Source organism: Dryobates pubescens, chromosome 3 (genome assembly GCF_014839835.1).
Source record: "Dryobates pubescens isolate bDryPub1 chromosome 3, bDryPub1.pri, whole genome shotgun sequence".
Classification (NCBI taxonomy): domain Eukaryota; kingdom Metazoa; phylum Chordata; class Aves; order Piciformes; family Picidae; genus Dryobates; species Dryobates pubescens.
Window position 1 is genome coordinate 17,249,990 of NC_071614.1, and position 25,936 is coordinate 17,275,925.

General features: G+C 45.8%; 1 protein-coding gene across 3 annotated transcripts; it reads right to left on the reverse strand.

The window, feature by feature from the left end:
• Positions 1 to 124: 124 nt before the first annotated feature.
• On the reverse strand, positions 125 to 17,189 carry KIZ (kizuna centrosomal protein). Of its 3 annotated transcripts, none has more exons than XR_008463170.1 (5): positions 17,074 to 17,189; positions 11,221 to 11,283; positions 9,422 to 9,602; positions 4,954 to 5,044; positions 125 to 493 (listed from the first exon to the last, which is right to left on the reverse strand). XR_008463170.1 is itself a non-coding variant. In XM_054179707.1 (5 exons), the coding sequence occupies exons 1-4, from the start codon at positions 17,145 to 17,147 to the stop codon at positions 4,997 to 4,999; spliced, it is 342 nt and encodes a 113-aa protein (XP_054035682.1). In that variant the 5' UTR covers positions 17,148 to 17,183; the 3' UTR covers positions 125 to 493; positions 4,954 to 4,996. The 3 variants fall into 3 exon arrangements, 1 of the variants encoding a protein (XP_054035682.1); XR_008463169.1 differs by having other exon boundaries at positions 9,472 to 9,602; positions 17,074 to 17,183; XM_054179707.1 differs by having other exon boundaries at positions 9,446 to 9,602; positions 17,074 to 17,183.
• Between the last annotated feature and the right edge of the window lie 8,747 nt (positions 17,190 to 25,936).

Here is a 25,936-nt window from a genome sequence, read left to right on the forward strand (position 1 = left end):
TCAGACCAACATGGGAAAGCAGTTAAGAACCACCTGAACAGGACCAGATCCAGCAAGTCCACAAAACAAAATAAACCAAAGAAGAGTGCCACCATGCTTCAACCAATCCCACTGTACCTGGGACGACTCCTCGTGGCTGTTCCTCCTCATGAGTGGCTGGTTTAGGACTAGATGCTGAGGAGATGAGCTGCTCAGAGCTTTCCTCACTGTCAGCCAGGTCCCCATGTTTCACTGCTTCCTCTAGTGATGCATCATTTGTTAAATCAGTGCTTCTGCTCTCTGGACCTAGTCTTACAGGTGATGGAGAGCACAAAGGCAGATCTGATGCCAGGAAACTGCTTCTGATCTGGAGGGGTTTCTGCTGCATGCCCAAACCCCCAGCATCCATGACAGCTGATGTCTGGTGAGCCATAAAGACTGCTGCTAGGTGATGCAGTCCTCTTGGCATGGCTGGCTGGGTGCTGATTCCTGTTGGTCTTCCAATCTGCAGCATCTGAAGAAACACAGGGTGGGAAATGGCTTAACAAACAGGCAGTGTGCTGCAAACAGAGCTCCTAGAGGATGGCACATTGGTTTCTGGAGAGAAAAGTGTCACATGATTCAAGTATTGTATAATGATGATAATATAGAAAAACACCTGACATTCATTTCTTGGATCCTACTGTGAAAACAAGGGCTCAGAGCTCAGCTGAAGCAACATGAGCTTAAAAAACCAGGCACTGCATCCCCAACCTGACTAAAAGGGACTGAGTTTCATGAAGGACTCAAACTAATCTGAACAGTAACTGGGTTTTGTGGGGATTGAAGACCTTACTATGCCACAGGTTTTCACTTTAAGATTAGACCTGCAAAGTTTTTTAAGCCCCTTGACCAAAGAACAGCATTCAGAGCTAGCCACCAAAGTCACTGAAAATGCCTGGAAGCTACTGACCCCAGAGGAACCACTGTGCTCTACTTGTGCATGACTGTACAGCAGTTAGCAGCCTGTAGTGCAGGCACCACAGCATCTCAAAGCCAAGGCAGGATCCCTCAGACGCCTGCTGCAGTGTCCATGGTATAGCTGGCCTTTCTGGAACCACACACATTAGCTGCTCCAAGCTACCTCCTCATGGACTTCTGCAGAAGGCAAGAGGACAAGGAAAGGTTCCCCAGAGTCTGAAACATCTGCCATCATTTACTTGTCCACATATCCAGCTTTCCTCACAGCATGTCAACAAAGCAACTAAAAAGAAGGCAAAAATCAAAACATTATCTTCCTCCTGCTCTCTCCTGTTAAGTCATAGTAAAGAGGAAGACCAACTACTCAAGCCAACACCACCCAGATGAAATCACAATTTCCACAAGGCAACTTTGGGCTCCAAGCAGAAACATTTTAAATGCCTCTTTCCTCCAAGAACTGTTGCACTTGCATAAAGATAGGTCCCAACAGCATAACCACTGTGCTTCTACACCCCAATGGTTTAACACTTGCCTTTTTCTCTTTGCAGACCTACTCAATCAGAACAATTTAGGAGGAGTGGCTACTGCCATGCTACTACAGAAAGGTCACTGCCAGTTTATGCAAAGCCAAAATTAGCTATCTTAAGACCATTGTTTGTACTAAGCAGGGCTTACTTTTCAGCCTCAAATCACAGCAGGACAATTTACAGTCACCTCCACACCTCTCTCCTCTTTCATTGCCTGACCTCTTCCTCCCATACAAAGTCAGCTGCCAAGCCCATCTTAAAGGAAACAAAGGCATCTTGTCTAGTCTGTGACCAAGTTCCATTAAAAAAGCTCAAATTCCACCTAACAAGAAGCAGAACAAAAAGCCATGAAGTGATTTTTAAGGAGTGAAGGTTTGCTGCTCAGATTAAGTTCACAGCTTATTCCATCCCCAGTGCTCTCAGGTTCCTCCTAATTACTTTCTGGGTCTTGGATTTGCTGCTTTAAACTGCATCCAGCAGAAGTACTTTATGGCTTTAGCAGTTCCTGGATGTACAGTTGCAAACCCACTGCAACTCAAACAGGTCCAAGTGCTCAGCAGAGTCACAGCAGATGCCCATCTCTGAAGTTCCTCTTTGCAGGAAAAAAAGAAATAAAATAAAAATCATCACTTTATCCCCTTTGCACTCCCAAAGGAACAGTAAGATGGGTGACATTGGTCTAGGTACTATTTTTACCACCAATACAGTAAAAAATGTAGATGGCTTCTCTCAAAGAGTCAATAAAATGACAGAATTTCAAGGCACTCTAGCTGAGAGTTAAATGAAGTCTCTGCACAAAGCACACTTGCAATTCTCTTTTGGGTTGTGGAGTGTAGGCTCCCACTCCTTTTTATCATCAGAGTGTTTTAAAGAAGAAAAGATAAGGGGAAAAAATAAAATAAACAAAATGCCTTCCATTAGGCCTTGCAAAAGAGCCTGGTCTTCCCCAGCAGCATATGACCAGGTGAATGCTGGGGAGGTAAAGCCCAGCCAGAGGCTTGTGCCTTCAGTGCTGAACAGAGAATCATAGAATTGTCAGGGCTGGAAAGGACCTCAAGGATCATCTAGTTCCATGGGCAGGGACACCTCACACTAGATCAGGTTGCTCAGAGCCCCATCCAGCCTGACCTTAAAAACCTCCAGGCATGAGGCTTCCACCACCTCCCTGGGCAACCTGTGCCAGTCTCTCACCACCCTCATGGTGAAGAAACATGCCAAGTCCCAAATCTTCAGAATACTTCAATAAGTGCTTTGAAGTTGAATAAGCCATGGCACAAAGCCCAGGGTCTCTGGCTCTGCCATCTGAGAAGGGTCTCTTCAATTACAAGACATTTCCTCCAACTTGCAACACAGCACTGCCCTCACACTGGGCTTCAGAAGACTCTTTTCCATGGAGAGTCATGGGCTTTTTAGACAAACACCATTTGGGTACATGACTTCTGAGTTGAAGAATTCCCATAAAAACTGAGAGTCCAAATAGGTTCATATCCCAAGGCTCTCAGAAGTACCAAACATTCACACCCATTTTATGGGCATCAAGTTCCGACCATCTCTAGAAGATTGGTTCAAGGAATGTCCATCTTGGTCTCCAGGACACATCATTGAGGAGGTGACAGACCATCACCTGCATCCTGACTAGCCTGAAGGAAACCATTATGGTACCAGTGCTGGAAAACAGAACCAGTTCCAAGCTGCAATGATGTGCATCCTGGATACACCCTCTGCTCGCAGTGACTCAGTGCCACATCTCCAGGAACAAACTCCCATATGCTGGGCATAAGGATAGGCAGATTTTAAGCCAGGTGGAGTTGGTGGAAAACTGGCACAATCCATCAAAACCCAAAATAATAAGGGAGTCACAGAGTAAGATCTGAGACAATTTAGGCACAGTTTAGCTTTGTATTTATGGAGGGAAATGAGGAGGAAGGAGGGAACAGGGGATGAAAGAATCCACAATCAAGCTACTAACCAACTCAACATAAAGTGACACATTTGGGTACACGCCAAGTCCTTGCACTGCCCAAAAACCTGCCAACACTTTTAAAAGCAACTCTAACTCATGCCCTGAGCCTTTGAGGTCTAGCATTTAGGCAAACTTCTCCAGAGGTTAGAAATGACATCTCCTACACAGGCTGCTTTTAATTGAAGAATCATGCGAAAAATAAACTCACCTCTCCACACGTGGCTGGATTAAAACCGTGACTCGCTGGCTGCTGGGGGCCTGCTTATATAGGTCAAGGTTGCTCAGGTTCATTGCTTTGTGTATTACAGTTTAAAGAATGCTCTAAATTCAAGGTTTTTAACTTTTTAATCTGTGAGGAAAAACTTCCTATAAACTCAGCTTAACAACCGCTAATGCACCGAAGAAAGAAAACCGCAAACCTTCCTCCTACTATAAAAACAAAATAGTGTGGCCTCTGTTTCTTTTCTGATAAGAGTCTTAAATACCAAACATTTAACTGCATAATAACATTTACTGGCAGCCAGGCAGCCTGCTTAGCAGATATATAAAGCAGGTAAAAGGAGAAAAAGTTAATTTCTTGGCTGAATGATTCCATCGGTAGCTATAGGGCAAACTAGAAAGTCTTTTAGTAAAGTAGCAGTTGATTCTTCTATCAATCTGCAGCACACATACTCTTCCAAGGAATGCATTAAATATGAAAATCATATCCCGTTATCATCTGTTTCCAGCTTTCAGCCCAGTAAGCTTTCCTTAATGAATGCTGTAGCCTAAGGGACAAGCATGCTGTTGGCTTCTCTGAATAATGGAGTGATGCGACCGTTGCCGCTTATTACAATATCGGCTGGCTGAGGGGGTTTCACACACAGTCACAAGTGACTACTCTTGCCAGCATGCTCCAAGTTATTACAAGATGTTTTTAGACATTTCATCTAAAAGAGCTTTACTGCTTTTAGTGAAGAAAACAGCTACGGTCTTGAACTGTATCATTTATATGGAGATAGGAGGAGGGATTAGAGGCCTGCATTACTGCAGATATATAGCAGAATATATTTAAGTATTCCTTGTCAGTCTTTTTTGTCTGTTCCTGAGATAGGCAATCTCTTTCTGCTGCTTCTGAGAAAAGGTCAAAACACACAAAATTATAAACACACCATCTGAGTCGACTGCTGCATCTTAACAAATATCAGTCATTAGGAAGATTTCCTCCTCGGTCAAGACCATTTTCACACCGTTCGGCGCGGGAATTGTCGAAAACCAACAGGAGAAGGCACACAAACACTCAGGGCTCTCCCCGCTTTTTAATTCTAGCTCTGTGGCTGAAGTAATTGCACGTTTTACCCAGGTGATTCTACTTCACTCAGGCACTAAACAATATTTCACACTACAAATGCCACAGCGAAATTCCCACGCAGAGAGCGCTTCAGCTCTGCCTGCCTCTTCAGGCGGCGGCGCGGCGGAAAGCCCAGCGAGGGAATAACACACATTTCCCCACCACCACCCCCCCGCCCCCTTCCTTCGCATTACCTGCTCACTGCATTCTTCTTGCTCATCACCTTCTGCTGACAAGTTACCCTCTTGAAGTGATAACACTTTTAATTTCTCTTCCATACCATGCCTAAACGTGAACAAATCCATTATGTAAAACTGAAGGCCAAAAAAAATCAGCTGCCACAAACCAACACATTTCACTCCACAGCTCGTGCACTTTGAAACGTAACCTCCGAGCACCATTTTTCAGCCTGACTATTTAAAAAGCCTGAGATCACTTCTTTCTCCTATTTTTCCCCCCCCCCCACTCCCCTGAACAAATGATGTGGCCTGCACAGAGTTTTAACACACATCTATTCATTTGTGTAATTTAGCATCCTACAAAACACTAATAATTCGGTGCCTGAAGTCGATTTTTGTCCCAACTGGCATTTTTAACATCAAATTGTTGCTGCTGCGTCCAGACAACGGCTCTGGCTGCTTTGGGATGAGAGGAGCTTTAGAGTTTTTGTTTTACAAACATCATCTTGCATCTCACTGAGCTATTCTAAGGACAAAAAAAATATATGGCAGATGTACAAAGAGCAGCCCAGCATGAAGGCAACTTGCCGTGGTGTGACTAACAAACAACTGCACAGAACGTCCTCACCTCCACTCCACTGTTTAATTGACCAGATGTAATGCATTCAGAGGAGGAACCACTGCTTAAAAGCCAAGCACATGCAGCAGCACCTATAATTAATCCTGTTTGTTAGTAATTGTAAACCCCAATAACAAGTTACAGCAGCCCTGAATGAAAGCACTTCAATACCTATTCTGCATCAGGTAATATGCATGAAAATAAATCTTCAAAACAATTAACTTCAGCAGCTCTGCACTCCACTGGTGCATTCAGCTCCATTTTCCCAGGTAATAGCAGCTGCTCAGAAAATTGGAAGCATCAAATTTTAAGAAACAAACAAAATACATGCAAATTGAAATCAAAAGGAAAATCAGCCACGGGAAAATTAAAAGGCATGCAAAATAAACTCAAATGTCACCAACTACTTGGATTTTCCTGACAGCTGAAGTGAATTCACTTACACTCCCCAAAAACTACTGAACAAATTGGAAATAGATAAATACAGGGTTAAAAATAATAAAATAGGAGTTTGGTCATCTACAGCCACATAAACTCTGCACATATTTATGATAAAGCACTCCTAAAGGGCATTTTCTCACTGTAAAAAGGAGAGAAAAGAGTAATAATTTCTTTCTGTGTACTTCCATGATAGATTAAACTATTACACACTCCATAATTCTTACCCAATCCCCAACAAGGGGGCTTTTCATAACCACAGCACAGGGGATATGTAAGCTGTGCTTTGTTCAACAGCCCAGAAAAATAACTCTAACTTTGGCCAAAAAAAAAGAAAGGATGGCACAGAAACATCAGAGTAGAAGCAATGAGTGGAAGCTGCATGCAGATCAACCCATGGCACAACTGGCGCTTGCACCAGGATGTCAGCACAGAGCACTAAGCAAAATGGTGTGTGTTTGTTAGGGCTGCTCAGAACACACCCCAAAAAATACCCCTAAAAACAAGGGGAAATAGAGTATCACAACATAGCTCCAGTTCCCCTGTCTGAAACAGAGGTAGTTAAAAAACATTCAAATAATAAAAAAGAGAGGATGGAAAATAAGAATTAACAACAAAAAAAAAATTAAAGACGACAAGGGAGATGAAAAGTAATAATTAAAGAAAAAAGAAAAAGGGAAGATGGAAAATAAACATATATTTCAAACCAAAAATTCACATACCCAATCCAGGACTGTGTCTAAACTCTTGTTACTAAGCTGGAGCAAGGAAAAGCTGCTCTCTGAATATCACCAGACCCAACTGGCTTAACAGAAAAGAATTACCAGGCAGTAGCTGAGCTCTAGTTGGGTGGGGAATTACTCTCTGTACATTCATGTTTTCTGGACCCTGAACACAGGCTTTTAAAGACAGCTCCTTCTAAGAGCATCCCAGAGTTAAGTTTTACTGACTCAGATCAAGCTGTGAGTGCCCCTGAAGAGGGGCAAAGCAGTACAGGGAACACTGCTCCTGTTTTAATTCAGACTGCATTTCAGAGAAGTTAATGCCAGTCACAAGTGAGTTCTAGATAGCCACATAAAAGTGTTGTGTCAGTACCACATCACAGGGGCTCAGAATGCCTCAACTAGTTTTCTTCCCTCCTGCCTTCCAGCAAGTTAAAGAAGGGGAGTGTCAGAGGAACAGAAACAGTCTGAAGAATGCCACTGCTCTCAAAGCAGGTATCAACACTTCCCCCCCTCCCCAGATTTTACCTCCCTGAAATTATCAGCACATCACAATTCTTGTTTCTTTAACCTGAGATCATTACCAACCTGGTGTCATTTTGCAACACCCCAGATTGCTCTGCAGTGAGTAGCAAGACAACATGGTAGTTTAAAAATCCTCAAAGCAAGGCTTTGAAAGAGCCAGTTAAATGGGAAGCACCTCAGCTATGAGTTATGATAAAAGATTCCTATTATATAGCCTTAAAAACGGATCCTGAGCAAGTTCAGCTTTTTATCTCTGCACAATGGAACTACTAGAAATGCCTCTCTTTCACTTCCACAGCTTTTTTTTTCCTCCTATACTATTTTAAAATATCAAGGCAGACTGACTACATACTGGAGGTACTGAAATCCCCAATTGCTTAGGTCTAGTCAGTGTAGGGAAAGATTCTAGCAGGGGCTTGCTGGAAGGCAAATGCTTCTCTCCCAGAAGAAACCACTGCACAGTCAAGATGACTTTTGACAACTGTTCCTGCAGACCAAAACAACAACAGTGCAGTTGTTGGATGGCCACGAGTATGATCAGAGGGCTGGAGCACCTCTCCTATGAGGACAGACTGAGGGAGTTGTGGCTGTTCAGTCTGGAGAAGAGAAGGGTCCCAGTAGACCTTATTGTGGCCTTCCAGTATCTGAAGGGGGCCTACAAGGAAGCTGGGGAGGGACTTTGGAGGGTGTCAGGGAGTAAGAGGACTAGAGGGAATGGAAAAGAAAATAGAAATGGGTAGATTCAGATGGGATGTTAGGAAGAAGTTCTTCCCCATGAGGGTGGTGAGACACTGGCACAGGTGTCCCAGGGAGGTGGTAGAAGCTTCATCCCTGGGGGTTTTTAAGGCTAGGCTCAATGTGGCTGTGAACAACCTGATCTAGAGTGAAGAGTCCCTGCCCATGGCAGGGGGATTGGAACTAGATAATCCTTGAGGTCCCTTCTATCCCTAACAATTCTGATTCCATGATTTGTCCTCATGAGAGTTTCTATTTTTCCTTTTAGAACTTAATGACCAGGCACATTTTCTACCTGTTGTGGTAAATTTAAAGAAATGAGTTATGTGAGAACTAGAACAGGGGAGTCTTTGGTACTACCACACTCCTACAATGTGTCAGTTATGACACACAACTCGCATACACAAGGGACAGAACACCCCTTGGGCTTTACTTAATCAGCCCAGAAGGAAACTTCAGAGTATCCAGCTCTGAAGGCACATTCAGAGATTGCATTGGTTTGGAAAGGACCCTCAAAGATCATCTTCTCCAGCCCCCCTGCAGTCAGCAGTGACACCTCCAACTACCTCAGGCTGCCCAGGGCCACATCAAGTCTAATCTTGAATGGCTGCAGGGATGGAGCCTCAACCACATCCCTGGGCAACCTGTTCCAGTATTTCACCATTCTCACTGTGAGTAACTTCAATCTCTCCTATTAAACACAGAATGTTACCAAAAGCAAAGACCCAAGTGATGCTAGGGAGGATGCAGGAGGAAGCATTTTTTCCCTTACCACACTGTTCAAGAATTGCTAGGGGACTGATTAGTAATAGAACTACAGGTGACCTCATTTGAGCTCAGCTTTAGGCCAGATAGTTCAAACTGCTTCTTGTCTCAGAATTTATTTACTCTCACACTTCCTGTGCTGACAGAGACAGAGCAATAAGCAGAGGCAAAACAATGGCTACTTAGATGTTAAAACCAGAAGTATATCCTGAAACCACTTCTCTGAGATGCACTTCAGTAATAAAAGCCTTACTAAAACAGTTCAGTAACAAAGTTTTACAAAACTACTACAATTTCAGTCTTTTTGTCCTAACACGGCTACCACTGGTTTATTCCTTTAGCACATGATCCACACCTGTGTTTTAAATCTCAGTTCTCCCTCACATCCAAGGGACTCAGGAGACTGTAGATCATATGAAGAGCTCTGTGAAGTATTGCTGACTATCTGTGTTTCGTCATGTATCAGCAGAGTTTGGGTTCACTCCCAACACGTTAAGCACTCCAAAACATACAGAATCATAGAAGGGATTGGCTTGGAAGTGACCTTAAAGACCATCTAGTTCCAAACCCCCTGCCATGGGCAAGGACACTTTCCACTCTGATGAGTTTTAACTGGCACCTGAAGTTTTGATGTACTCAGCACCAATTTAGCAGCCCTGTAGCAGCAGTAAACACTAACATATTAGGTCTTATAGAAAGTTACTTCCATCTTCTGGATCATTGCTGAACCTGAAGTTTTCAGATGAGTTTCCAGCTGGTCCAACTCCTTGAAAAGGGCCTGGTTCCTCTGAAGAGCTCGATTCTGTCGTTCAACTACTTCTCTCAAGCAGTTTTTCAGCTTCATGTATTTCAGTTTCATTCTACAGGAGACAAAGAAACTGTATTTCAAGAGTGTGAAAAGAAAGCAAGATGCACCTCTTGTACAGACTGTCCAAAGCTGCATCATACATCTGACAGGATGGCTGCAGCTTTAAACAGAGGGGTTGGGCTTCAAAAATAAGTATATTTAAACATTCTTGCAGAATTGTTTTCTGATTTATGTTTTAGCTCCTTAAATCACAATAAATGAAAGTTGAAGTTGTATTTAGAAGGGCATCCTCCTAAAGTCATACAAATCCAAACACTATGGCTGCAGTTTCACAACTGCTTTAAGCCAACCCCGAGCCATGCTGCCATCAAAAGGGGCATCTCACCCCAAGCCATTCCCTTTTTTGTATTATAGAATCAGTCAGGGTTGGAAGGGACCACAAGGATCATCTAGTTCCAACCCCCCTGCCATGGGCAGGGACACCCCACACTAGAGCAGGCTGGCCAGAGCCTCATCCAGCCTGGGCTTAAACACCTCCAGGCACAGGGCCTAAACCACCTCTCTGGACAACCCATTCCAGGGCTTCACCACTCTCATGGGGAAGAACTTCCTCCTCACCTCCATCCTGATCTCCCCACCTCCAGTTTCATTCCATTCCCCCTAGTCCTCTCACTACCTGATATCCTGAGAAGTCCCTCCCCAGCCTTTCTGTAGGCCCCCCTCAGATACTGGAAGGCCACAATTAGGTCACCGCAGAGCCTTCTCTTCTCCAGACTGCACAGCCCCAACTCCTTCAGTCTGTCCCCATAGGAGAGGTGCTCCAGCCCTCTGATCATCCTCGTGGCCCTTCTCTGGACACGTTTGTGCCAGTGCTATCTGCTATCTGGCCACATGGCAAATTAGGGCAAGAATAATCCAGCTGAAAATCCATCTAAACCAGTTCTCACCCACCCTAAACACAGACTCACTTTCAGACAGACCTATTTTCTTATCTGATTACAGGGCAAGCCTTAGTGCCAACAAAGGGGAAATACGAACCAAGGGCACCCAGAAGCATCTTTCAGTCTCACTCTGCCTGCTTACATCACCACTGAAAATGCAACTCAAATCCCCCAAAACTGCCCAAATTCTCAGAGAAACTTCAGTTCAAAACCTGTTACATTAAAAGAAATCATAGAAAGAGAGAAAATAAAGTGCATGGGATGCTTCTCTACCTGTTCACACATTCTCCTCTTTAATCTCCACCTTCATTTTATAACCCAAAGATATTTGTGGTTTGTTTTTTTTAAACAGACTGTGTATTCAATTTACATTAGAATTGGTAATATAGAAACTGGCCAAGGAGCAAGACCTAGAACCTAAAATATCTTATAGGACCTCCTCACTTTCAGACTTTCTACAACCCTAGGACACTGATTGTGTGAAAGCTGCACAAAACCAAGCTGCACATTAGTTTTGACCAGGACAACATTTCAGGATTAGAGGAAGGTAGTTAAGTTATTGCTGAAGTTATTTCATCAACAACTTAAGAGACCTGAATCCTGCATTATATTTAAACACTTTAATATAAATCTATTGTTACTAAAAAAACCTTCAAGATACCATTCTAAAAGCATTCCATGATACCAGTCTTTTGTAACTACAAGAAAAGAAGCTTTTAAGTAGCTTACAGGTATGCATCAGACTTCTTGTACTCCATCAGTTTTCTTTCTAATTCCAGCCTTTTGGCTTCACTGGAAAGAAAAACAAACAGCACATAGTAAGATAAAACTGTTTAATAATTTAAATTCTCACAATGCAAGACATGAAGCAGTTTACAAAGTGTAACCTTTCCAGAAGAGAGAGCATGGTTTTGCTAGATTGGTAGCCTTACAAATTGGTCTGCTAGCTGAGCTTAGCACAAATAAAGCAACCTCAAAAGCTTCCACTTCTCTTTGTTCCTCACTGGAACAAAAGCTGGGTTATTTTACCAGGAAAAATGGCTTGAACAGGTAGATATCCACACAAGACCTACTGGAGGTGTTTAAGAAGAGCCTGGACGAGGCATTTGGTGCCATGGTTTAGTGTTGATTAGATGGTGTTGGGTGATAGGTTGGACTCGATGACCTCGAAGGTCTTTTCCAACCTGATTAATTCTATTCTAAACAGTCAGAGACTTCTGCCCATGCTCCCAATACTTTTTCCAGAAGCCCCAGGATGAGCTCTACATCCAGGAATGGCAGTTCCAGGACTTCTCTCTCCCTTTTTAACCCCCAACTCCATGTCCCAGAGCAGAGCACTTCCAATGCAAGACATACTCAGCTGAACTTGTTCAAATGGAGAGCTCCCCAAAACTTCTCATAGGAACATAGCAACACCTTAAAAGAGATTTCCAAAAAGCCCCAACTCTTTCCTAACTTACAGGCCCAAGATGCTACCCAAGTGTGCAACAATTTAAAATGTAGTACATATTTCATACTTAGCCATTAAAAGCAAGTATACCTACAGATATGGCAGGGCTACCTGCAAGAACCTACTAAAGGGTAGTATGTAAGTCACCATCATAAATACTTATGGTTGTGCAAAAGCTGTGGGGCCACCTGTTGTGTTGCTGCCAAAAGCAACACATAGGATGGTCAGAATGCCCAAGAACAAGCTCTATTCCTCACCCACAATCTGTTTCAAGGAGAATCTATTTGCAGGAAGAGAAAAGAACAAAGCTGATACTATTGCAAAACACACCTGAAGATAAAAAGCCACCCCATAAGCAAAACAAACAAACAAGTAATCAACTGACAAGATTGAGGCTTCCAGTAGATTCACATTATAACAATTAAAGATGATCAGAGGGCTGGAGCATCTCTCCTACGAAGACAGGCTGAAAGAATTGGGACTGTTCAGCTTGGAGAAGAGAAGGCTCCAGGGAGACCTTATAGCAGCCTTCCAGTACCTGAAGGGGGCCTGCAAGAAAGGAGACCTATAGAAAGGATGGGGAAGGACTGTTTAGAAAGGCTTGGAGTGATAGGATGAGGGGCAATGGTTTGAAAGTGGAGCAGGGGAGATTTAGGTTGGACATCAGTAGAAGGTCTTCACAATAAGAGTGGTGAAATATTGGAGCAAGTTGCCCAGGGATGTGGTTGAGGCTCCATCCCTGCAGCCATTCAAGATTAGACTTGATGTGGCCCTGGGCAGCCTGAGGTAGTTGGAGGTGTCACTGCTGACTGCAGGGGAGCTGGACAAGATGATCTTTGAGGGTCCTTTCCAACCCAATGCAATCTCTGAATGTGCCTTCAGAGTTGGATACTTAGAACTTTCCTTCTGGGCTGACTAAGCGAAGCACAAGGGGTGTTCTGTCCCTTGTGTATGCGAGTTGTGTGTCATAACTGACACACAACTGAGGTGTCCCAGCTGCCTGCAGGGGGATTGGACAAGATGACCTTTGAGGTTCCTTTCCAACCTAATGCAAGCTGTGACTGTGTAAAAAAAAAAAAAGAACCTGAAATTCTCATTTGCTAGGAAGGTTGCTCCTGTGTGAGTGACAGAACCAGGTCCATGGGATTGGACATGCCCACACAGCTAGGGATGTTTACCTATGGATTGGTGCACTCCATGTCACAGCCACACACAGCTGCCTCCTCCCAGTTGCCCTGCCCAGGGAAAAGCCAGGAAAGAGGAAAATAAATAAATAATAAAAAATAAAATCACCCTTTCTACTTCTTAGCCTGAGAGATCAAGGCATCCATTTTACCCATCTGATCCTGCCACTGTCTGGAACAAGATTAGGTTTTCATGTCATGTATGCAATTTAAAAGCCACGCTTCATCTGGGATCTCATCCTTTCAATTTCCTTTTACATGATGGACAGCTAAGCAAAAGCAGATTTCAAGATCTTGTTTTTACACTTCTAGAAGTAATTTTCATGACTCAGTGAAGAACACACTGATATCCTGATGGATGTAAGAGCCAGTGGATGCAAACAGCCATTGGCTCTGATCCTATTTCTCGTCTTTAATACCACAGGTCATTCCTCAGCTCCTGAGAGATCATTCCCCTTCTACCAGCATGGTTCTTCAGTATCCCATTTCTTAGTCTGAGCTACAGATATTCAGACAGCACACAAACAAGCAAGTTCCAGCTCAGTTTCTATGTGCCAAAGCAGTGCAAGGACCATTCTGGCCACTCCACTGCACTCCCACCTCCTTTATCACCTGAAAAAAACAAAGCACTCAGCCTGAAAATTTTATTTCTTCACACAGTTCTGCATTGGGCTGAAACTGTGCCACCAGCCAGTTATCAGCTTTCTTCTTACATGGACAAAACCAGTGACCCTCAGAACTTTAAGGATCCAGGTGGCTCATTTTCAAACACCCCTGAACCTTCAGCCTACAGAGAAGGAGTGTTCACTTGGGATTTGAGAGCAGAATTAAACCCCTGGCCAGCCACCAGCTCTCTAATCTCTGGCATTTCACCAGCCTTCCATCTGTAGCAATACCTGATCCCTCACCTCCCATTTAAAGCAGCAGGACTAAGATGCCTCAGTATTTTTTGAGATACCAGGCCTCAGCTTCTTTGCTCTCCAGTCCCACACCCACGATGTAGGAATAACAGTACTCCTGTTGAGATAGGAACACAGAAAATTGCACAGCTCTTAGGCACAACACAATCTTCCCTTAAAGGAAAGTATTTTTGTGGTTGCTTTTCTACACCAGCCTAACATGATCAAGTGTTGAGCTCTGAGCTACATCTACCTCACCAGCCTGGTGCCTGGCCAGAGCTTGCACAAGCCTCGACCAGCTGCCCTAGTCCCACAGTGGGTCAGAGGGGACCTGTTTAGCACCCTTTTGACACAAACTGATGCCAGTTCTCTAAGACTAATAATCCCACCAGGTGTACATTCTCTGTTCAGGACATCTCAGTGTTTGTACAGGGTTACTGCAAATGGCCCTTAGCCTGAGGCATCTGGCCTGACTGTAGGGAAAGGGAAGCTAATTGCACCCTTAGTCACAGTGTTAAGTACAGCACTTAACTATATAATTTATTTACTTCCTTGCCCTCACTGCCTTTCTCATCAGCAACAGCTGAAGATTAAGTGCTGAGTAATCACAACATGGTCAGGCCGGTATGAAACACAGAAGGCAAACTCTGCCCCATTTCACTTACTACCTTAGACACCTCTAACCTAGTTCTAATGATTTTTGCACACAACAGACACCATTGACCTATATACTGAGACCCATGCATGAATGAATTTGTCTATTTAGATTCGATAAAGTACCTGCATTAGGAAATAAAACATGTCTAACGTGCCATTTGAGGTGGGTTACAGGTATTTTGGCTCAAGTCTCAAGGTAGTCTCTGCTGACTGCTTATCAGAAGCTTAATACCTGCTGGATAATTTCTGAAGCACTTCAGAAACTGAGTATTTAAAGAGAAAAACCAAAATCAACAGACTTAAGAGAACAAGTGGGGGGAAAAAAGTACTCTTGAGAACTCCCTCCTGGCTCACCAAGAGTCAGATGGGGGACATCATCCAGTAGCAGTGGCTCATTTGCTTAAGCCCAAGTAAGAACTGAAAGCAGAGTTGCAGTCAGGAGTGAAACAGCTGCCAGGTACTTCAGGCCTTAGAACAGGCAACCTGACAGTAGATTACTGCAGAATTCCAAAGTGGGACTTAAAGGGCCAAAATGCTCCAGTGATTGAACAGAAGTTTTATCTTAACAACTTTTTAAACTGCAAAATATGAAAAGGAATCACTCCAAGAAATCCTGAAGAGGAATTGCAGCACCATTCCTAGGGGCAGCTTTTCACACTCCCCCCAGCTGCAGCATACAATTGCAACCCGGTGTAAATTGCAACCCAGTGTAAGTATAACTCTTTGCTTGTCAATACCACCAAGCTCAACATGCATAATACATACAAGAGCAGTGAGCCAGGGGTAAAAGGTCTGGTGAGCACCACAAGACCTATCAGGCTGGGTCTCTACAGGGAACAGTTTATGCAGTCACTCTTCCTGTCTGTCATTCCCCTTCCCCAGATAACTCCTGAATCTTCTGGTGTGACTGAATTAGGCCAAGGAATTGATGTCTTATGTTCCCAGAGTAATCCACTTGTGCTGTGTGAGCTCAGCCCTCACTCAGACATCGAAGAACATACAAAAATGTGACCCAGCTTCAGGCAGATGAGGCTCTTGGGAAGCCATCTCTTGGGATCATGAAGACTCTCAACTCCCAACAGAAGGGACCTCTGCACACGGAGTTAAACTGTGTGCCACACACAGTCTAGGATGCTCAGATTTTCATCTTCCCTCTCCATCTTCTATGGCTGCAATTTCAATCAGGTGTCTTCCCTACTAAGGGCCAACATCTTGAATATCTATCTACAATGAAAGCATACTGCCTATATTCTTATCCTTTACAACTCTAAGTTATCCTTGCTTTGTTCACAAGTGGTCTTCCAGACCACAACAGGACAATAGTGAAGCATTTTTATCTGAGCAGCAGGCAGATGACAGTTCCGATTCACAACCAGGGTGTTGTTTCTGCCAATTCTGTACGGCTGAGATACTACCACGAGACACAGAAATCAAACCTTCAGTATGAGACAGCAAACAGGGACTGCTTAAAAAGCAGCTTCGTAACAGCATACCATACATGATCTTGAGAAACTTCCTCTGGCCAGCAAAAAAAGATAGTGCTGACACCCATTACTGTGGTTACTGCAGCGAGCAGGGCAGGAGCATCACTAATTGTGCACTGAGCAGTGACTGAAATCCTCCAGGCCAAAGCCCCTTCAGAAGCTTACATCCCCACCAGCCAACACTTGCTTTTCTCCTGACGCACCCCTGCACATTAATACCTAAATTATTCGGCTTCTAATATTGACTTAAAAGTTGTCCTTAAGAGAAGCATCTGTACACATCCACTCACCAAGCAGGCAGCTCGGAAATAGTGGCATCTGTATTATTTGTTTGTTTAAGGCAGGATGGTAAATATTGCCCTAAGCGCTTCAGGAGGCTTCTCAGAGAGGCACTAACAGGGCTCCGGCGCTGGCAGGAGCGACCCCATCTGCTGACACAAAAGTTGCACAGCAGAACGAGGGAACGCATCGGAATCAGGTGTCACCGAAAAAGGCACCTTTCGGTACTCTCCCCAGCAGATAACCAGCCGAAAGAAGATGATAAAGTACAAGAAAACCAAGTGCCCCGCCCAAGGCACCGCTGGGGACCCCGGACTAGCCCCACAGCGAGACCCCAAAGCCCGCCGTGAACCACATTCCGCTTCTCCCGCGGCGCAGCACCGTTACCCTCGCGGGAAGGCGAGAGTCCGGCTCCTCCACCGCAACTGCCGGCACCCACCTGCCCCTCGGGGCAGAGGACGGAGAACCACTCCCGGAGCCGGGCTGAGGGCGGGCGGAGAGACCCCACCGGAGGCCCACAGGGGCCTGGCGGGAAATACGGCGGTGGCGAGGCAGTGGACGGGGGCCGTGTCCGCCGCGGCCAGCCGCCGCAGAAACGAGGCCCGGCGGAGGGGGGCGCGGTTCCTCACCTGTGTCGGAGGCGGCGCAGGAGGGTGGCGGGCCGCGGGGAGCCGGAGCCCGCGGGCGTACCGGGCCCGCTCATGCCCGCCCTGTTTACGCCGGTGGCCAAAGCGACGGCTCCCGGCGTGCACCGCGGCGGCCTGGCGCCGGCTGTCCCGCCCCGCGCGCGTCGCCATGGTGACGGCGCGGGGCGGGCGCGCGGGGCGGCGGCATCCTGAGGCGCGGGAAGGGCCGGGACGGGGCTGAGGCGAGGTCGGGTCGGTACCGCTGCCGGGGACGGCGGCTTTCTGCCTGTGGGCACAGATCCTGTGGGGACCCGGGCACGCATCGAGCCCCCCCACGCGTTGAACGCGACCGGGCTGCATCCAGCGAGCGTCAAGAGAGCCAAAAACGGGCGAAGGGGCTGGGCAGCTGTCGGCCTGCTCCCCACGCCGTGCACCTGGTAAGGGATGCGGACTCCTTAGAGGCTGCTCCAGGGCCAGCCTTTATGGCCCATTTAAGCCTTTGACATTTCTAAGCCTTTAAGGCGTTATTTATTTATTTATTTTATTTTAGTTTGGAAGACTTTGATGGCTTAAACCACAGCATGGGGCTAATGAGAGCGTTGCACTACGGGCAATGACAGGCCTGCATCTGTGAAGGGGCTCCCGTGTTTTGTGGCCTAAGTTTGGGGACTGTTGAGATTTACAGCATTTATTCCTAAGATATTAGTTCATCTATTCATATAATACTATTAAAACGTTGATGTAGGTGTTAACAGCAGTTAACATGGCTGTGGTGCCCTGTCAAGCCTCCAGACTGGTGTGGAGGTGAGCTGGGGGCCGCAGGCTGCTCGGTGACCTGGGGCAAGGGAGAGACCTCTACAGCTCTGCAAAAGTGGGGAAACAGGGACACTGATTCCAAAGATAATCAGGAGCTGTGGAACAGTTATGGTAACAGGGCTCCCCATCAACAGTTGGGTTTACTGAGTTTATTGTTCGCTATGTTTGTTTCAGGAAAAAAAGAAATATCCAGAAATGTGAAATAGCCTTTTTCCATTTGTAGAGAAATTGAAAGTCTCAATAAAATTCCCAATTCTTCCCCTCTGAGTGGCCACTTTGTCAGAGTGGCCACTTTGTGAGAGATTCTCACTCTGCTGTCACCAAAATCCCAATGGAAAAAGCCACACCACCCTGGGCCAGCCCTGACAAACAATGTGTTACAACCCCAGCTGGAAAACAAAGTAGAAAAACACTCCTTTTTTTTATTCTTTTCCATTTTTTTCGATAAAAACTTACAGCTCTTTGAAAGGAAGTTGCCAAATTAGTGTTTTAAGTTTCAGTGGCCCAGTGAGGAAAGTTCAAATAGCAGGCGAGTGCTTGAATTTAAGAAGAAATGCTACATCAATAGACAAAATTGCAGATAGCTATGAAATGCTTAAGCATAATTAGAACAGCAATCAGTGCACAATTAGTACAAGATCATCATCGTAATTACCCTTCATTAGAACTCCTGTCCAACAACTGCCACATGAAAGCATCAGCTGTTGATGTGAGGCAGTGGCAGCATGGGCTGAGGACACAGCTCAAGCCACACGCCAGGAGTGGGGGGCTTGGGGGGGGCTACAGAGCACCAGGAAGAGCTTTGGTGCTCTCATCCTGTGGGTTGGGTTCCTTGGCCAGGCTTTGGTGCTGTAACAGCATTCTTACTGGTTTTTAACACCCTCAGTCTCAAATAGGGATAAACCACATTTAAATGTAAAGTAAAAAGCTTTGCTGAATTGATGTAGTGACACTTAACAGTCCCCAAATTAGCTCCTGTCACTTGAATAACCATAGCTGCTGTTGGGCTTAGCCTTTGCATATCCACCACAAATAAATGGCTCAGTATGATAGGGATGGCTTTAGCTCGTGTAAGAGCTCACCTACTCAAGAAAACACACAGGATTTGCAGATTTGGGAGCTTTTTATTATTGAATTCCAATAAAACACGCTCACAATAACAGGCACGCTGCTCCTGCTCTGCTGTGTATTGACAGCAGAGACATATTATGGAAACCTCTGTCACAGCACATGCTCACGTCTTCAGAAGAGGGCTGAGCTTGCCCAAACTTACACAGTTGGGCATTTTTCCCCCCAGATCCTGGCTTTGCAGCCCAGGACCACCACAGCTTGCCCATTCCTCTGTGAGAAAAAAAAATGGAGCTTTGGCATCTCAGCTGTGGACACAATCCCCCTGCACTCCTTGAGAGCTCCTAAGACACCTCTGGAGCCTTTCTATCACCGTAATGTTCCTGCTCACTCGCAGAGGCACATAAAAAAGAAAATAAAAGGGGTTACATGGTGGCTTTGTAGTTAAACTGCTTCCCCCCCTGCCTCCAGAAGGTCCCACACAGCAACTCTTGTTGCTCAAATCTGTGTCAAAGTAAACAGCTTCCCCTCTGACACCGAGGTGAAACATTAAAAACTTGTTATTTCAGAATGCCAGCCATGAACTGTGCTCTGTGGGGCTGACACCCCCTTTTGAACAGCTCCCTGACTGGCAGGGCAGGAAACTGCCAGAGGCTGTGTGGCCTCTGGAGAAGAAAAACACTTTCACACATTACAAATGTGTTCTTTTTCAACACAGGGAAGAATCTGGCTTTCTTACACCTCCACCAGTGACCTACCAGGCAGGGTTCTGGAAGACTAAGCTGCTTTCCAAAATATTTGTGCTTGTTAAAATAATACCAAAACTTTCAAAGGCTTCTAGAATTACGAGCACACACGATACATTGACAGGTTGGAAAAACCTTATTCCTGAGAGGAAATTCCCAGGCTTCTGTCAAAAGAGGCTGATCTCCACCTGGCAGCTCACCCTCCTGCAGCCTTGCGACTCGATCCCCCCTGCCGACACTGACAGGCTCCTGACTGACTCAAGAATAATCTTATTACTCACATCTTCGTTAACTCACATCGGTGCCCCAGCTCTGAAAGCCCAGAGAGTGTTTTGTTTGCCTTCTCCTTTCAGCACTTAACACTTCTTTTAGGCTGTTTTAATTTAATTTTAGCGTAATCTGATCGGAGCTGTAAAATTGTCACAGAAATCTGTCTCCTTCTGTCTTATTAAATACACTTTGAACAAACGAAAGCATCTCTTGCTGCCAAACGAAAGCATCTCTTGATTCAAATGCAGGGACTGATGTGCACTAATCTGAACAGCTTAATTTCGAGAGCATGCCGTGGGTGCTTTCAGCATCCTGCTTGCCTCTGGAGGTGTAACAGTAGCCACCCACCTCACTGCAGTAAGCATCTAGCCGCAGGGTGCCCACCTGCAAAAGAAAACAGGGATGGGAGAAAGAGAAGGAAGTCAAAAAGAATTTTACCTTTGTCAAGGAAAAAAAAAGGGGCAAGAGTCTGACAACACATTCCACAGACAGCTGAGGTGCTCTGTTCCAATGAAAAGCTCAGGGGCCAAGGTGTCACTCTGTGTCCCCACTCTTGAATCATAGAATCATTCTGCTTGGAAAAGACCTTTGAATCCAACTATTAACTCATCGTCGTCAGATCATCACTAAACCATGTCCCTCAGCATCACATCTACACAGCTTTTAAACCTCTCTAGGGATGGTGATTCCATCACCCTGTTCCAAGGCTTGACAATGCTTTCTGGGAAGAAATTGTTCCTCATACCCAACCTAAATCTTCCCTGGTGAAATGGGACATCCATGCTGTGAGAAATCTGATGAAGTCTGTACAAAGGGCTGGGTCAGCTTGAAGCTACTTCTGCAGAAGGACCTGCTGCCTGGGGATGACTGGAGAGGGGTAAATGGCAAGACTTGACAGCAAGTCAAAATGTGGAGGTAAAAAAACCTTGCATTTCTGCCTTTTCCACTACTGAGATCTTCCCCAAGATTTCTTCTGTAGCTTTTTCTGCCCTACTTAACTCTTATCTGCTCCACACTTTTTCTCCCCAGAGTCTGCAGATGATCTGCCTGTCTCACTCTCAGCCTATCACCCATCACTAGTCCTTGACCACATCCATCAGAGATCACCAGCACAAGTTTTGCTGGCTCTCCTGAGCCGTGGGCCCTTGCACAGCTTGTACCTGCTGCAGGCTGCCTGCCCCAGCCTCTGAGCTAACACCAAAAACCAAAGTGGATCCTCTCGGTCCCAGGAAGATGGGAAACTCTTTACATAGAACAGAAATTGCCACTGTCCTGGGGGAGGGTGTCTTGGGACATACCCTCCCCACACTGCTGCCATTATGATAGCAAGAAGCTTTTCCAGATTAATAGCCCTCTCTGATTTGAGCTGAGTTTCACTCAGCACAATTAGTATAAATATTGCTTGACAACCCATGGATTAGAAGGACTTAAACCACAGCTTCAGACCCACTGAAGGGAAATCACTGATTAAAGACAAAAGGGCAGTGGCCTGCCGGCACCAGCGTACAGAGCAGGCAGGTGGAGGAGATGGAGGACACAGCCCGAACATTTCACTGCTACCACGTTTCTGCCCAGAGGCATCAGCCTGGTGGGGGGGCATGTGCATGGCTTTTGTGGCAGGGGATTTACAGAAACACAGGCTGTGAGGTACCAAAAAGAGGTTTTACCTCTTTCTGCCCTTATTTCCCCCCTGAGAACAGCTAGACCTTCAGCCAGAGCTTGCCCACAAGACATAGCAGAGCCAAATACACTTTCTTGTCTTTTCCTTTTTCCTTCCCTTCCTTTCCAATTAGATTCACAACACATGCCCTGGTAGCTGTGTAAAAGACACACAAAACATTTACATAAAGCCCATATAATTCTTTTTTTGTTAATGAGGGAAGTCTCAAATGAAGAGCACTAATAATACATTAGTAATCAAAGAGCAAGTAACAGCAGTGAACATATCAGCAGAGCAGTTGTGTGGATCCATTTCCAACTGTCAGCATCGATGCACAGCAATAGTAATTAACATGTTGAATTTAATGTTTAAATTTTAATACATTTAAATGTGACCAAAATGCTTTTTTTATTAAACATTACAGCTCCTTGGAACCTGTTATTACTTGTTCCTGATGCATACAGAGAAAACACACGAGGAGGGTGGTTTTTGCTGTCACCGGGATGAGTGAAAGGAGTTCCTCCAGCAAGGAACTGGTAAGACAGAAGCCAACAACAACAATTAAATAAAGACCTTAAGGGGAGAAGTGGAGTATTTAAAACCAGATAATGTTTATTAAGAATGTAAGGGCCTTCTCTGAAGCCTATTGACATAACTGAAAAGTCTCTAGTGATGCCACTGTCAGTGAACTTTGAGCTTATCCTGGAGGATTTGGACACAAAAACGTGCCACTGTTTTTGGCTCCATGTTAACAAGCAGCAGAAATACTGTGGCACGGGGAGGGGACCAGCATAAAGACTGTTTGCTAGGAAGCATCTTTCCTCTCCTGCCATTTCTCTGAGGGCTTTTTGAGTCTTCTGTGTGTCATGTGAGGCTCCAAGACAGAGGGGATATGACCTGACTCAGATTTTTCTGAGGCCAAGGATCTGGAGAGGACATCTCAGAGATGTCAGGTCTCTGCTTTGTCAATAATTCAAAGTCACTTCTGTTTCTGAGATGTAAAATGAACCAGTCTCCATTTAAGTGTCTGCAGCTGTCTGAAGAGGAAAGAGGAGATTGACAGAGTTGAGTTTCTCTGTCCCTGGAGAAATGAGAACTGAATTTAGGGTTCTGAGACACAAGACAAGAGGCTTAATTTTAACCAGACCACTCAGGGCAGACCATCAAAAGGCTCAATTCCAGTCTCCTCTGAAATCAGCTGTGCCTTACATGCCAGAGTGCCCCACACAACCACTGCTTTCATTTCTGTTCTCAATCTGAAACAGTTCTGTTCCATCCAAGACTATCTTGGATTGTTATAGAATGTCTCTTTTGGACCTGCAACAACCAAAAAGAAATCAGGGAGAAGAAGAAGATGGCTCACAAGTATGCAGCCAAAAATCAATGCCATGGCTCCCTGCTCACATCCCAGTGTAGGGAGCATTGTGCAGGCTGCAGCTCAACCTAGCGTGCCGTAGCCTGCTGCACGTCACAGACCACAGCCACCAGGAGTTCAACTTTGTTGCAAATCATGGGATGGAGAACATCCATCACAGATCCAAACATGCTTCTGCCAGGCTGTCCAAACAAATAAATGACCATGTGCCCCACTGCTTGCTCTGCGGCACCCAGCCATAGATTCACAATGCTGCAGCAGGATAACAGGGAGAGCTTGCTCCTGAATGTTTTCCCAGCCACCAAGATACCCTACCTTGCCTTCAATATGTGGCTTTTTGCACCAGGTCAAGATTGTGCCATGTTTTTGTCAGGGCCTTCTTCCTGGAAAACAGCATTCTCATGGCCATACTATTCCCAGCTCTCAAGGAGCAGGGCAAGGAAGCACAGCCCTGGCTTGGCTAGACAGCTCCATCCTTCATCCTCTTAACACTCACTGCTGCTTTAAAGGACAGAGCTCTATCAGGCTCTTTCATTAGCATTCTAACAACTTAATCTCATGTACTGAAGCACTGAAAAGTTTGTCAAGTAAAAAAACCCACCAAAATAATAAAATAAAATTAAAACTAAAATAGCTGGGAAATTCTTTTAAAGGAATGAGATAACCTTCTCCTTTCAGCACCACGTTTTACAGCAATCTATTTTGAAGAGACTCTCTCTGCATTGACAGGGACAAGGCGTTGAGACAAGGTAAAAAGCCTCGGAAGATCCAAACCACCAGGCTTGAAGGGAAAGCGTCTGGCCTATTGTCTGTTGTGATTAATGAAGCTTTTTGCAGGGCGAGATAATAGGATGTTTACGGAGCAGGGCCCGCTGCTGTGCGGCAGAAGTATCACAAGTATGAATAATATCCCCAACGATAACGACATCAATAAGCTAATCTACGTCTCACCGGATTCCGCTCAAAAAAAAAAGGAGAAAAAAAAAGGACTCAAATGATATTTGTTTATTTCCTAATTGTCAGCCACTTTGATGCCCTCGTTGTCAGGTTCAACAAGTGCTCCAAGCTACAAGGGTTTGAAACAAAGGGAAGCACTTGGGCGAGCCTCAAGCCTGGCAGTTTAGTGCTGGCTGCGGCCAGGGAACTCCCAGTTCCACGCTGTTCCTAGCCCAGGGCACAGGCAGTGAGGTGCTGCTCTTCAGAGAAATGTGACAAGCAGAGAGGCACCTGAGAACCCCTCGCTGCTGCAAGCAAAATACTGAAACCCCGTTAAAGCCTTTACATTTCAGCATGGATGTTTGTAAGTCATCAAGTGACTTTATTTTAAAGGCGAGGAAATTGGCGAAGCGGCAGTGGTGGAATAAAAAACGTGTTCCCCTGCCCTAGAACGATGTGTACACCTGAGCTGATTTCTGGCCACTGCCTGCTTGCTGTCTCCATTTTATTCTTACTTCTGCCTGAGGTTTGGAGCTGAATGCCTGGACAGTGCCAGAGCCTGTTGTTCAGTGTGCTCTCTACAGAGCCAGGCCAGATTTCTTGTGGGTAATGACCTCCTCTGAATTCATCCCTCCTCTGAAATACAGCTTTGGGCGGACGTGCTGCTTTTCACCTCCTGTTCTGAACCACTGTGTTGGTTTCCTGGGATTTATTAAGCATCTTCCCCTCAGTCCTGGTGGTAAATGAAAGGATCCATACGTATAAACTGTTCATTCATTTGAAAAGCAGAAGAAACTTAGGCTATTAAATTCATTCAATTGTGCCTGCTTGAAGCTCGGCATGGCTTGGCCCTGCCCTCTGCCTTCAATTTAGTATCTGAACGGTAAAATGCTGACCTGGAGCAGAGCTGGCAAAACCAAAAAAAGTTTGAGGAGAAAACAACAACAACAACAACAACAACAAGAGACAATTCCAGCAGTGCTCAAAAACTCATTTCAGACCCACTTTTGAGGAAATTCTGTCAGTTGGGTGAGGAAGGGGGGCTGCCAACAGCAAAGCTCTGGGCTGACTCCCGGGGTTAAGGTCCAAGATGTTTTGGCTCTTTGCAGACGCACACACCACACAGGACTTCCCCAGGCATAGGATAATGCCCAAAAGGTGCCCTAGTCCGTCAGGGGAGGACCAGACCCTGGCCTCCAGCCGCCCTGCTCGGTGTCCCCATGCCGTGCAGCAGTGCCATGCCCCGAGTGTTCATACTGAAGGGCAAGTTCTTGTCCCCCTTCGCCGGAGCAGTACAGACAATTGCCATCATCCAGTGAACTTTGTAACGAGGGAGCCTTTATTCGTGCTCAGCGAACACCCTTCTTGCGCTCCCCGTTTCCCGCAGCAGTGGCACTACGCGCTGCGCCCGGAGGTGCTGCCGGCCCGCCCGACCCTTCATTAGCAATTGCGCTGCAATTAGCCGCGGGCCGGGGCCAAATCTGGGCTCCCCGCACCGACCCCCACTGCGACCCTGCCCGGAGAGACTGAGAGTAAAAAAGGAACAGGGAAAAGGAAAAAAAAAAAAAAAAAAGGGGGGGGAGAAAAAAAAAAAAGCCAAAAGAAAGCAGCCCGATGACACCCAGCCCAGCTCCGAGCAAGGAACCGAAGTGAAAAAATCCCTCACCCGAAAAGCAACGGGCAAAGCGCCGGTGGAATTTTCGGGAGGTGCTGCATCTCTCCCATTGGCACCTGGAAACGTTCCCGGGAGCGGTCGGTCCCCGCCGCTGCGTTGGGAATTACCGGGGAGCGGCGAGCCCTGGATGAGCCGGAGCAGTGCCCGCCGCGCTGGAGAGCAGGCTCAGGTAGGTCCCCCTGCTGTCACCTTCGCCGCCTCCTCCTCCTCCTCCTCCTCACTGCCTTCGGGTCTCTCTTATTTTCCCCTCGTCGTTACCCCCGGTGGTTTAATTCTGGTGGTTTTATCATTTCGGCAGCACGGGCGCGTAAGGGGCCGCG